Source organism: Sorex araneus, chromosome 3 (assembly GCF_027595985.1).
Source record: "Sorex araneus isolate mSorAra2 chromosome 3, mSorAra2.pri, whole genome shotgun sequence".
NCBI lineage: Eukaryota > Metazoa > Chordata > Mammalia > Eulipotyphla > Soricidae > Sorex > Sorex araneus.
In genome coordinates this window covers 223150693-223164450 of record NC_073304.1, presented here as the reverse complement: position 1 = coordinate 223164450, position 13758 = coordinate 223150693, and the positions used below count along the sequence as shown (strand labels likewise).

The 13758-nt window shown below is 44.4% G+C and overlaps 1 protein-coding gene across 1 annotated transcript in view; it reads right to left on the bottom strand.

The window, feature by feature from the left end:
* Positions 1 to 1270: 1270 nt before the first annotated feature.
* Positions 1271 to 13758, bottom strand: part of LOC129403536 (leucine-rich repeat-containing protein 37A-like) — a 52671-nt gene continuing 40183 nt past the window's right edge. Inside the window, exons 11-16 of the mRNA XM_055132264.1 lie at positions 7110 to 8851; positions 5660 to 5764; positions 3224 to 3267; positions 1938 to 1992; positions 1712 to 1854; positions 1271 to 1616 (exon numbers count right to left, since the gene is read on the bottom strand). Of these exons, the coding sequence (XP_054988239.1) occupies positions 1271 to 1616; positions 1712 to 1854; positions 1938 to 1992; positions 3224 to 3267; positions 5660 to 5764; positions 7110 to 8851 (2435 nt within the window). The remainder of the gene's footprint in view (positions 1617 to 1711; positions 1855 to 1937; positions 1993 to 3223; positions 3268 to 5659; positions 5765 to 7109; positions 8852 to 13758) is intronic.

The following is a 13758-nucleotide window of genomic DNA, read 5'->3' as shown; positions in this document are numbered from 1 at the left end:
CTCCAGAAGCTTCCTTGGCATTAGAAGCAGTAGAAGAGTATCTTCAAGCGGCTCAGCAAAAATACTTGAATTATAATCATCATTATCCTGGTGATAGATTGTTACAACTTGCCTTAAAGACATCTTTTATCTTTCCCCATGTTGTTAAAGACTTCTATTGCAGGGGCCTTAACTGTATTTACTGAGGGCACCTCTAAAGGATTTGCTAGTATAGTTGTGAAATATACACTTCAGTTGTTTTCTATTTCTATTGCATCTGCACAGCAGTGAATTATATGCTATTTGGAAAACTTTGCAATTATGGAAAGACATTTTGAATATTTTTATGGATAGCTACTATATAGCAAAAAATTTGCCAGCAGTAGAAACAGGCATTTTGTCTCAAATGAATACCTCTCCCATTGTTACTTTGTTTATTAATAATCAGCAATGCTTGCAAGCCCGGACCTCTAGGGTGTATATAGGACATATCAGAGCCCATTCAGAGTTACCAGGTCCTTTATCTGAAGGCAATGAGCAAGCAGACCTTGCTCTTAGATATCATACTATTCTTACACCTGAACTGTCACTGTCATCCTGTTGCTCATAGATTTGCTCGAGTGGGCACCAGTAACATCTCCATTGTGAGACTTGTTGTTACTGTTTTTGGCATATCAAATATGCCACGGGTAGCTTGCCAGGCTCTGCCATGCGGGCGAGATACACTTGGTAGCTTGCCAGGTTCTCCGAGAGGGGCAGAGAAATCGAACCCATGTCGGCCACATGCTAAGCAAACGCCCTAGCTGCTTGGCTATCGCTCCAGCCCAGGCTATCGCTACACCTGAACAGTCAAATAAATTACATCCTCAAAATGCAAAAGCCTTTCAATATCAATTTGGACTTACTAGAAAGGCAAAAATTGTTAAAAATTGCCCTGCCTGTGCACGTCATTTCAGAATAGTTTCTGATGGGGTTAATCCAAGAGGACTCCTTCCTAATGAATTATGGCAAATGGATGTTACTCATGATCCTTAATTTGCAAAATTGAAATTTATTCATGTTTCTGAGGACACGTTTTTAGGTCTGATCTTTGAAACTTGACAAACTGACGAGGCCTTTAATAATGTATCACGTCATTGTTTTAGTCCATTTTTTCAATTTGGTATTCCACAATCCTGTAAGACTGGTAATGGCCAGGATATACTGGTAACGCATTTTATACTGGTAGCACATTTTAAAACTTTTGCGTTCACTGTGGGGCCTCTAACACCATGTCCTCCGGTGATGGTTCCTATTGCTCCTCATCAATCTGAGTTGAGATCTCCAGTGATGACAGGATCTCCTGGGATCTGAAGGACTCTTGTGCATGGGGGACCTGTGGAGCCTTGATGGACTGTCGTGCTGAGAGGGGCTGTGAAGACCTGATGGACTGTCGTGACTGGGGGGGAGTCTGTGGTGTCGGGGTGTCATGTAGAGATTTGCTGGTCTGTCGTGCCAGGGGGACAAGTGGTGGTGGGGGGCGCTGAGGTGCCTGAGTCTTCCGTGCTCCCTGGGACTTCATGGCTGCCTTGGTCTCCTTGGCTGCTTTCTCCTCAGGAGTCAGTTCTGTTTTCACTACTCCGACCTCCCTGAGCTCCCTGGAACAAGAATACAGTCAGCTCTCGCAATGGACGTCCCCCCTCTGCACCTCTTCCTGACTTCAATTTGGTATTGGACCTGTCCCATCATTTACCCTTGGTTTCTGTTGAAAGTCTCGTCCTCGTCAGAGGAATCCTTGTCGTGTAGCTTCCGTGCCATGTTTTTCTGACGTATGGCATTGAGTGGCTGATACATGTCCCTCAACCACAGGGGCCGCCTTCGCCAGAAAAAGTCCTCCTGGAAAAGGCAAGGGGAGCTCATGATCTTGCACCCCGGCCCACTCCTGTCCTGCCTCAGTGCCCCTCCTTCCCCTTGCTTACCTGAGGCTCATGTTCCACTGAACTTCTCCTACGAAGCAATAATCCAAAGAAGATCCTTGGAGGAAAACACGGACACACATCATTCATCATTCACCCATTTCCCATGCTTCCTAGGATGGAGGTCTCTGGTCTTGTTAGGATAACTACATCGGTACCTAGGTCTGGAGCCATGATGAGTCAAACCACTATGACCTGACACCTTGACAAAGTTTCCATGCATACCTGTGGCAGTTTTAAGACATTTGTTGGGTCCTTCCAAAGGGACCACACAGTCTCTCAAGAGACCATTACATGTAGCCTGGCTAGAAAAACAGGAATGACATGTAGTTGTGCTCACCACCATGGCCCCAGCAAATGCCCTGTGCAATGAACAAACTGCCCACCACACTGAGAGAAAGCACTAGAGTCTGTCCAGAAGCCTTTCCACTGGTTGCCTCTGGATTTAGTCTCTCAGGCACCCTTTACCGGAAGTTTTGGTTGGGGGAGGTGATTCTATCGTCCCAGCTGCTTTATCCCAGATGCTGAACTAGAGTAAATGCCTGTGTGCAGTTAGCCAAGTTCTTTAGCACACTAGCTTTCATCCTGCAGACAATCGCCAGTGAGCAAAGAAGCCACAGGTATCAGCATCAAAGGCAGGAACCACACTGAGGCACGGCGATGGGTTTTAGGTGTGAACAGAGGAGAGAGCAGTCTCGCGCTTTACAGGCAGTGCGTGTGTACAGAGCAAGAGGGCGCTGAGTGGAGGCAAAAATGCAGCTCCCAGTTCAAGGACTCTGGTTATCAATGGAGAGGTCCCAAGGGACAGGGACCATGTTCTTTCCCACTCACCAGCAGTGCACCCCCAAGGGCAAGGTAGTTTCCATTTTCCCTCGGTTCCTTCTTATAAGAGTTAGAGACAGAGGTTGGGGGATGTGCCTCAATGGTAAAGTACTTGGCTTGCATGTGTGAGGCCCTGGGTTCAATTCCTGGCACCACACTGAGCGCTGAGGCTAGAGTAGCCCCAAGCTACTGGAAAGAGAGTTAAAAGGGCCTTTTGGGCGTGAGCCTTCAACTTTGGTCTCTGGCACCATATGGCCTCCCTGAGCACAGGTGGGCTGTGATCCCTGAGAGCAGAGCCACCCCACATGGGGGACTGAGCAGCCTGGCCTTACGGGGCCCTAAGACACTAATGCTGAACTCAGGCCAGGTCACAGGGCCAAGTAGCACACGGAAGGGCTCCAGAGTCCCTAAGCACGGCGGGGAAGGACACTCCAAGGTAAATGAAAGATTGACAGACTAATATTTACCTGGATCTTCCATCTTTACACTCCTCTGGTCTATGAGAATAAATCTGTTTTAAAAAAAAATATGATCATGATTATCACGGTGACCAATCTCTATACAACCTTATTAAATCCATTGATTTTGCTGTACCTACTCACTGATGTCACTTTTTGAGAACAGGAATTCTCTTCTGATTAATAGTCCCTGGACTCTCCTACAGCACATGACTTAAGGGGCACAGTTAGGAATACAGCTTAGTGACTGTTTTAGAGAAATTCAGCACATTAATCCAGATTTAAAATTTAAAAAAAATGAGGTAGGAAACAAAGTATCTGCCAATACCCAAACACAGAAACATTCTTTTTAACAATGTTTTCTAAACAATGTCAAGAACCAGTCTGATGCCTTTCCCATCGCCACTATTCATCCCCAGTGAGGAGTCCACCTCAATGCAACGAGCAGAGTCGAGTCTTACAGGAGACAAAACTTGGTTGCAATTGCAATGTTTCCTCCCCAAACAAACCAAATCCAGTAAAGGTTCTATGAGATATGTCGATTCCTGGAGCTATAAATATACAGTGGATGGGGCACTTCCCTTGAACGTGGTTGACCCAGATTCGATCCCAGGACCCCAGATAGTTCCCTGAACCCTATTGGGAGTGATCCCTGAGAGCAGAGCCAGGAATAAGCCCTGAGCACAGATAGCCCCCAATAAATAAATAAATAAATAAATAAATAAATATGTCAACTGTTAGACCGACTTCGACTGAAATTTCAATACTTTAAACATTTCCGTGTTTTTGTCCTTAAGGAGATAAAATGGAACAGTGGAATAAGGAGCACGGGCTGCTTTGCGTGTGACCCTCATGTTTGAAAGTGGGATGATGGGGCTGGGGAGGTAGCTCAGTGGGAGAATGCCTGCCTTGCATGCAGGAGACGGGGGTTTGGTACCCAGCATGACAAGAACAGCAAGAATGGAGGGATGCTAATGCTGCCCTTAGAGGACTGCGAGGATTAAACCAGACAACATATAGGAAACGCCTTGTACTGTGGTTGGCATAAATCAGTGCTGCTTGCTGGTGATGTCACAAATGAGCAGCTTACACATATCAAAGGCTCAGAGAGCTCTTCCTCAGCACTGTCACTTCTAATTTATTCTAATTCTTTGTTGGTTGTTGTGGTGGTTCCAGGGATCGAACCCAGGGCCTCACACACGCAAGACAAGTGCAACACCACTAACCTAGATCCTGAACCCCTTCAATCACATTTTGCTGTTGGTTTTTTTTTTTAAGGCTCTACCTGGCAGTTGGTACTTGTGGGGGCTACTTCTGGAGTGGTACTCAGGGACCAGGTAGCACTATGGCTAGCACCTGGGGTTCCCATGTGCAAAGTGAGTTGAAGTTTTAGTCTTTTGAGTTATCTCCCTGGCCCTTAAATCACTTATTTAATGTGCCTGCTGGGAAAAGTCAGTGGTGTGTAATTGAACAGTAGACAGATGTAGCTGAGCTCCTTGGAGTAACTACTGCACGCCTGCCATGATCAAAGTAGCCCAATGAGGGCTCAGGCTGCAGTATGCGTATGTTTGGTTTGGGAGCCACCCAGCATATGCAGGAACAACTTGATTTGCTCTTTGGGAGGAGCTCCTGATGGCCCTGGTGGGTCTGCGGGACCATGTAGTGCTGAGGATAGAATCCAGGTCTCCGTCATGCAAAGTATGGAAACTAGCCCTCGGAGCTATCACCCCTGTCTTAGCTGCAGTTTTAACTTCATCTACCAGGACAGACCTTAAACCTAAAGAGGGCTCCTGCACTGATCAGCAGGACAACAACACCTTTATCTTTCAGTCCCAGGAGGGTGGAGATTCTCCATTTTGATCCTTCCAGTCAACAAGGAAAGTAATCAGTAGAAGAATGTCAGTGAGTGGTGAGTACATCAAACCACTGACATTCTTTTGAATTTAAAAGAGGAAAAATATTTATATTGGGACCAGAGAGAGAGTGAGAGAGCTGAATGGTCAGAGTGCATGCTTTGCATGCAGAAGGTCCATGCTGGATCCATAGCTCTGCAAGGTGCCCTGAGCACCACCAGAAGTGACACTCCCCCCCGCCCCGCCCCCCACAGTGAGCTGGGGGGCAGGACCTGAACATTGCAGGGTGTAGTCCCCAAACAGCACACAGGGGGTTCATCTTTTTGTTTCATCTCTATCCTTCTTATCTTCAAAGTTATCTAAGAGCTTGTTATTTTGGTTTCACTTCCACAGTGACCTCCCAGGAGTCAGGTTTCTTCACAAGCCCTGGGATCATCTTTGCAATATGAGAAGCAAGCACACCTCATTACTCAAGACTGAAGAGGAAAATCAAGTGTCATAGGAGGAAAAGGGGCTTCTATTTTCCATTTGTAGCCCCTGAATCTATTATAAGACAGATTAAATCCTGGAAGTCTGAATGAACTGTTCTTACCTCAATGAGACAGAAAATTATAATCAATATCATCACGAGTACAGTCACAGATATTGCCAAGAATAATTTGTTATTATAGCCATATCCTGGAACTTCTTTTGTGAGCTGAAAGAAAAAGAACAGTTATTTTTATGCATTATTTTGGGGGGGCCACACCCAGTGATGATCAGGGGTTACTCCTGGCTCTGCAATTCGAAATCACTCCTGGAGGACCAAAAGGGATGCTGGGGATAGAATTTGGGGTGTTGGCATGCAAGGCAAGTGCCTAACCCACTGTACTATCGCCCCAGCACCCAAGAACAATTAGACAAAAAAATGGGAAGGATTCTTAAGCACATTAGAAAGAATGGCTAACTATTCTTATACAGTCTAAAATCCCATTCTCTCAAATGAGTGGACTATAGGCTTTTGTTTGATATGTTTTGGGGTTGTTTTGTTTTTGTTTTCAGCCCATACCCAGGGTCCTCAGAGCTACTGCTGGCTCAGTGCTCAGGGGCACTCGTGTTGAACTTTCTCCTTGGCCCCAATATGTTCTTACAGAGCACACCAGATATGTTACACCATCTTGTCTGTAGCCTTTCCTTCTACAATTTATTTATCTGATGTGTTAGGTCCTCTCACACCTCTCCTAGGAACAGTGCTACCTTTCTATAAATGAGCACAGGGACCATCATTATTGTAGTCAAAATTGTGTGGCCACAAAAAAGAGAGCGAGCAAGTAAAAGAGGGAGAGCCAAGAGACCCTGGTCTTCCTGCTCGTGTTCTTTCATGACATGGCCTGAGAGCCCCAGAAGCCCCTGAGCCTGGTCACTGTGAGATACAGTTACAGAGCTTTTCTGATTGTTATCCAGTTTCAGCCATACAGTGCTCCAACACCCGTCCCTCCACCAGTGTACATTACCCCCCATCAACATCCCTGTATCCCTCCTGCCACCTCCCCCCACCCTCAACCCACCTCTCTCTCTCTCTCTCTCTCTCTCTCTCTCTCTCTCTCTCTCTCTCCTCTCTGTCCCTCTCTTTCACCTTTTCTTTCCGCCTCTCTCTTTTCCCATTTCTTCCCTCTCCCTTCTCTCTTGCTGTGTCCTCCCTCCTCTCACTCTACACCCCCCTGTTGGACATTATAGTTTGCAATGCAGATACTGAGAGGTCATCATGTTTGATCCTTTACTCACTTTCAGCACACGTCTCCCATCCAGAGGGATCCCTTCCAACTATCATTGTTATCGTGATCCCTTCTCTATCCCAGCTTCCCTCTCTCCCAGCCCTTGAGGCAGGCTTTCAACTGTGGACCATTCATCCTGGTCGTTGTTTCTAAATGTCCTTGGGTGTTAATCTCATACTAAGATTTAATTTATTTTTTAACATCCCATAAATGAGTGCAATCATTCTGTTTGTCCTTCTTCTGACTTATTTCACTTATGAGACTCTATGAAAAAAAATCTGTCCTCACCTCACTTTCCTCTGGCTGTTTCTGTTCATCCTGGCCTTCGGTATTGTCACTGATGAAGTTCTCAGTCTTCCACTGGTCCGTATCCCATTCTGGCTTGGGAACCTTTCCTTCCTCCTGCTCACTGAGACGCTTCATCAGGAGGCCGGTTTCAGAGAGGAGCGTGGCACATGCCAGCTTCAACTGAGGCTCAGAGCAGTCCGTTTTTAGAGTCCGCATCATGTGAGCAATGAGCTTCCTCACGTTATTGTTGGGGATAAGGGACCGCAGCTGCTGGATGTATTCCATCTCCAGTTGTTCTCTTGGGTCTGGTCTTTGTGTGGCAGAGACGATGTCTGTGGCCACGTTGTGATATTCCCACTGCATCTCGCTGGACTGCTTGACAGTCGGCGTGAGGTTGTCCACCATCGGGGCTTCCATCTCATGGGAGGTGCCTTTGCTACCGACAGTTTTCTCTGGCACCGTGATGCCTCTGGTGTTTGTCCCATTAGCAGCATGCGTGCTTTCTGCAGTCCTTTTTCCTGCAGATGAGTGTGAAAGTTGAAAGGACTGGAGCAAAGGTTTGTCCTGATCTCTCCAAGACAGAGACTCCTCTCTTGGTGGGGACTTGATGAGGCTCTTCACCGCAGTGAAAGGAGGCCGCTTGGCGTCTCGCACCGGCCTCTCCGGTGCTGATTCCTTCGTCTCTGTATTCGATCTGGCTTTGGCCCTTCTGCGTCCCAGGTGAGAGTAAGATTTCTGAAAATTATAATTTGTTCCATTGTGTGGGATGGGCCTGGGAAACTTCATGTTCCGAACCCTGGCATCTGCGTCTTCTAAAACGCGGAGAATGTCCCTTAGGTCTTTGGGGTTCTTGGATGGGACTTTAGGAGTGGCGGCAGATGGGCTGCCCATGGAGAATTCTTTCAGGGGCATGGAGAACACCGCCTTGGGCTCCTGGATGGAGGAGGCCTCTTCATTGAAGGAGTTTTCCACCCATTTCCTGGGCCTCCCCGCCAAGGGAAGCTCTTTCGGTTCTCTTGGGGCCGGCTGCCTGAGCCTTCTTTTTTGGGCAATGTTCCCCGTCGTGGGCAGAGCCTCCCCTTTCCTTAGGCTGTGCTGATTGCCCCCTTCTTTGAAGCGCCTCTTCTGGAGGCCCCCGTGGTTCTTGAACGTGCTGCTCATCTGCAGTGCTTGCCTCTCCCCCTCCTCCACCTTTCCTAAGTGCTTTCTCTTTGGCCAGACAGTTTTCAATTTCTTCGGAAAGATTTGATGTTTCAGTTTGGGCCCAAAAAGTATGGAACTGACCAGCGTGGCAGTTTTCTCTCTCTTTCTAGCTTTGTGAACTTTTGCTTGAGTTCCTGCATTTATCAAGCTTTCCAGAAAATGGAGACTTTTCGACTTATTGTATGTTGTATTGTTGGATTTGAGCTGTAGAGACATCGGAATTGTGCTATTCTTCAAATGTTCCAGAGGATTTGCTCCATCTTGCATATCTGAAAAAAGGAGCTTAACGAAGGATAACAATGTTGATTCAAAATCTCCTATGTTCCCATCCAGGAGAAAAGGCACTACGTAATTTAGCCCAGTAATGGTATCACTCTCATCATTCACGTCTAGCTGCTCGTTCACTAAAAGGGACATGCTGTTTCTCTCTGGCGAGGTGTTTTCCGATTCAATGGTTAGCTCGGTGCTTGTTGTCGTCTTTCGGGCCTGTAAAACCTTCATGAAGTCCCCTTTGGTGTTGCTTATGGACTCTTCCTCATCTGTCAAAAAGAAAGAGCTTGCTTGTTATCATGAAAGATGACTGGGGAGAATTTTGGGAGCATCGACAGACAGAAATCCCAGGCAAGCAAATAAGTAATCAGTAAATGAATGCCATATGGTGGGATGGGGAACAGGGAAACCCTAAATTTACACCTATGATTGACAAAAGGCTGGCTGGAGCGATAGCACTGCAGTTGGGCATTCGCCTTTCACGCGGATGACCCAAGTTCGATTCCTTCGCCTCTCTCGGAGAGCCCGGCAAGCTACCGAGAGTATCGAGCCCTCGCGGCAGAGCCTGGCAAGCTACCTGTGCGTATTGGATATGCCAAAAACAGTAACAATAAGTCTCTCAATGAGAGACGTTACTGGTGCCCGCTCGAACAAATCGATGAGCAATGGGATGACAGTGACAGTGATTGACAAAAGGAGAAATGAAGTGGTCATCGCTATTTATTCAGAATAAATAAGGCATGAAGCTCAGTACATGTCACTATCACTGTCATCCCATTGTTCATCTATTTACTCGAACAGGCACCAATAAGGTCTCCATTCCTCGAAGCCCAGAGATTTTGCAGCCTCTCCTTACTCATCTTTCCCAATGACTAGAGACTCTTTCAGGGTCAGGAGAATGAAACCTATCATTACTGCTTTTGGCATATTGAATACACCACAGGTAGCTTGCCAGGCTCTGCCCATGTGAGTGGGATTGTCTCAGTAGTTTGCCGGGCTCTCAGAGAGGTATATGTATATGTGTGTGTATATATATATACATATATACATATATACATATATGTATATATATTACTCTATATGTCACTGTCACTGTCATCCCGTTGCTCATCGATTTGCTCAAGCGGGCACCAGTAACGTCTCTCATTGAGAGACTTATTGTTACTGTTTTTGGCATATCCAATACGCATGGGTAGCTTGCCAGGCTCTGCCGTGAGGGCTCGATACTCTCAGTAGCTTGCCAGGCTCTCTGAGAGGGGCGGAGGAATCGAATTTGGGTCGGCTGCGTGAAAGGTGAATGACCAACCACTGTGCTATCGCTCCGACCGCTCTACATGTATGTTATGTGTATATATATATATATATATATATATATATATATACTAATTTAATAGATATAGATAAATTCACTCAGTACATGTATTTAGGATTATTCCACTGGAGGGCAGAGTGACAGTAGAGTAGATAAAGTACTTGTCTTCTACGCAGCCAACCTGGGTCTGATCCCCAGCACCCCATAGGGTCCCTCAAGCCTTACCAGGCCTGACCCCTGAACACAAAGTCAGGAGTAAACTTTGAGCACCTCTGAGTATGCCCCCAAACAAGCAAACACACAAACAACAATAATATGATTATTCCACTGGTCCCCAAGGACCAAGTGCCTAGTATTCAAGAGAAATATTTGCTGCCCAGTTAGACTCTTTACAGATCAACAATGACTTCTGTTTTAGTTTTTGGCCATTCCCAGCCATGCTCAGGGGTTACTCCTGGTTCTGCTTCAGAATTCTAGCAATTCTGATTTCTAGGAATTCAGAATTGAAGTCTGTTGAGTTATGAATTCAACATAATCTGGTTCCAACTGTATTCTGTGAATCTGAAAGTATTTCAGATCATTAAAAACTAACTAACCTTGGGTCTGTGATTCAGCCACAGGACAGGATTGATGCACAGCTGACTTAAATAACATGCATCTTAGAGATAAGTGACCTTCCTCTATGATTAAGGAGGAGTGTTTTAGATAGAGAAAAATTAAGATTAAAATTGAGCAAGTTCCAAATTCTGATTTAAAGTCTACACTTTTTTTTTAAAGAATCTTTAATTTTGCATGCCTATCAGAAAAATGCCCTTATTCTATTTATTTTTATTTATTTAATATATTTTTGGGGGTCACAACTGGCAATGCACAGGGGTCATTCCTGGCTCTGCACTCAGGAATTACCTCTGGCGGTGCTCAGGGGACCACATGGGATGCTGGGAATCGAACCCAGGTCGGCCGCATGCAAGGCAAACGCCCTACCCGCTGTGCTATCGCTCCAGCCCCTAAAGTCTACACTTTTTGAGTAAAATATACCTTTCTTAATGTCTACCTGCTCTTCATGCTTATTGGTTTATATAAACACTGAACTAATTTAATAATTTATTCTTTGTGCTGATAGTTTTACTCTTTTAATAACACAATTTAACACTAAGGTCCATGTTAGAATCTATCTTATAACTGTTATAAGCTAATTGAAAAATATTAATGCCATCAATCACTATTAACATTTGAAAACTTTTCATAATGTATCATTGGGATGGCTATGAGATTAGTTCCTGGTATGTCAAACAAATCACATGTATTTGGATCTTCTTTAGGTTTATCAGAGAAACTAGTTAATAAAGTTTGCAGACATAATAATGCAGCTATTAGATAATTCAACCCTGAGTTAGAGGAGCATAAGAATAAGCCCAAGAACAACCTCAAATATATGATCATCTAATCTTTGATAAGGGAGCAAGAAATGTGAAGTGGAGCAAGGAAAGCCTCTTTAACAAATGGTGCTGGCATACCTGGGCAACTACATGCAAAAAAATGGGCTTAGACCTCGACCTGACACCAGGCACAAAAATCAGATCAAAATGGATTAAAGATCTAAACATCAGAGCACAGTCCATAAGGTACATTGAAGACAAGGTCGGCAAAACCCTCCACGATATTGAAGCTAAAGGTATCTTCAAAGATGACATGCAACTAACCAACCAAGTGGAAACAGAGATAAACAAATGGGACTACATTAAACTAAGAAGCTTCTGCACCGCAAAAGATACCATGACCAAAATACAAAGGCAATCTACAGAATGGGAAAGGATATTCACCCAATACCCATCCGATAAGGGGTTGATATCAAGGGTATATAAAGCACTGGTTGAACTCTACAAGAAGAAAACATCCAACCCCATCAGAAAATGGGACGAAGAAATAAACAGAAACTTTCCCAAGGAAGAGATACGAATGGCCAAAAGGCACATGAAAAAAGTGCTCTACATCACTAATCATCACGGAGATGCAGATCAAAACAACCATGAGATACCACCTCACACCATAGAGAATGGCACACATCCAAAAGAACAAAAGCAACCACTGCTGGAGAGGATTGGGGAGAAAGGGACCCTTCTACACTTCTAGTGGGAATGCCGACTGGTTCAGCCCCTTTGGAAAACAAAATGGACGCTTCTCAACTAGAAATTGAGCTTCCATTTAATCTAGCAATACCACTTCTGGGAATATATCCTGGACAAACAAAAAAAATATAGTCGAAATGACATCTGCACTTATATGTTCATCGCAGCACTGCTTACAATAGCAAGAATCTGGAAAAAACCTGAGTGCCCTAGAACAGATGACTGGTTAAAGAAACTTTGGTACATCTATACAATGAAATATTATGCAGCTGTTAGAAAAGGTGAAGTCATGAACTTTGCATATAAGTGGATCAACATGGAAAGTATCATGCTAAGTGAAATGAGTCAGAAAGAGAGGGACAGACATAGTAAGACTGCACTCATCTGTGGAATATAAAATAACAGAGTAGGAGACTAACACCCAAGAATAGTAGTATATAATACCAAGGTTGGCTCCATGGCTTGGAAGCTGGCCTCACATGCTGGGGGAAAGGCAGCCCGGATAGAGAAGGGAACACCAAGTAAACTGTGTTTGGACATCCTGCGCAGGAAGGGAGATGCGTGCAGAAAGTAGACTAGAGACTGAACACGATGGCCACTCAATACCCCTATCACAAACCACAACACCCAAAAGGAGAGAGAGGACAAAATGGAATACCCTGCCACAGAGGCGGGATGGGGTGGGGAGGACGGGATTGGAGAGTGGGAGGGATACTGGGTTCAATGGTGGTGGAGAATGGACACTGGTGAAGGGATGGGTTCTCAAACATTGTATGAGGGAAACACAAGCACGAAAATGGGTAAATTTGTAACTATACCCTCACAGTGACTCACAAATTAAAAAAATAAACATATTAAAAAAGAAGAAGTTTAGAAGGAAGCCTCCAATTCAACCCGTGGTTCTCCAGTAGATGGAGGACAATTTAATTAGTGGAAATCTAGTTCAGTTTGGCGATATCCAAGAAGACACAAGTTGCCCTGTTTGCTAATAGAACAGCTTATCTCTTCCAGGGTGGTTGAGAGAATGATATCAGATAGATCAGGTGAAAAAATGCGTCATTGCAGCAATTGATACAGATATAATATAAAATTTTCTCCGTAATTTCTAAGCCTTTTTGTTCAGGATAAAGAGACTTTCACAGAATCCTCATTGAAAGTATGAGTTAAGTTAGTGAGGCATTAACATACAAGGTATGAATGTGTTCAAAATTGGGGGCATGTAAAGCTAACCTAAGAGAAGGTACTGAAAAGATTGTTCAACAAGAAAGGCAGGTGCATGCCGGAGGCAAGGATATTATTTGATAAGCAGGGATGACCCAGAAATGCTCAAAATCTATAATCCTAGATAAGAAAGGTGGCTGTGCAATCAGGACCAAGAGGTTACGGATGGCTCTGGGAAACCACGATTCCTAAGAGAAATCCAAAAATGTGGAAAAATATGGCCTTTTTAGTCGAATTCTGATGGGTATTCTTAAATGTGTCTTGAAGAATCTTTAAGGAAGAATAAACAAGAATACACATTAAAAAAAAAAAGAATAAGCCCAAGAAATTTGAATGGTTTAATGTACTACAAAAATAATATTTTTTATTTTTTTAGTTAGTTATTTTTATGGCTCACAATTATCACGTTTGACAAAAGTTTAACAAAACAAGCCTGCTGTTGATCATAATAAGGTGTACTAAGCAAATATGTAAAATGATATATGATAAAGTTTAGACTTGGTGCTCTGAATGC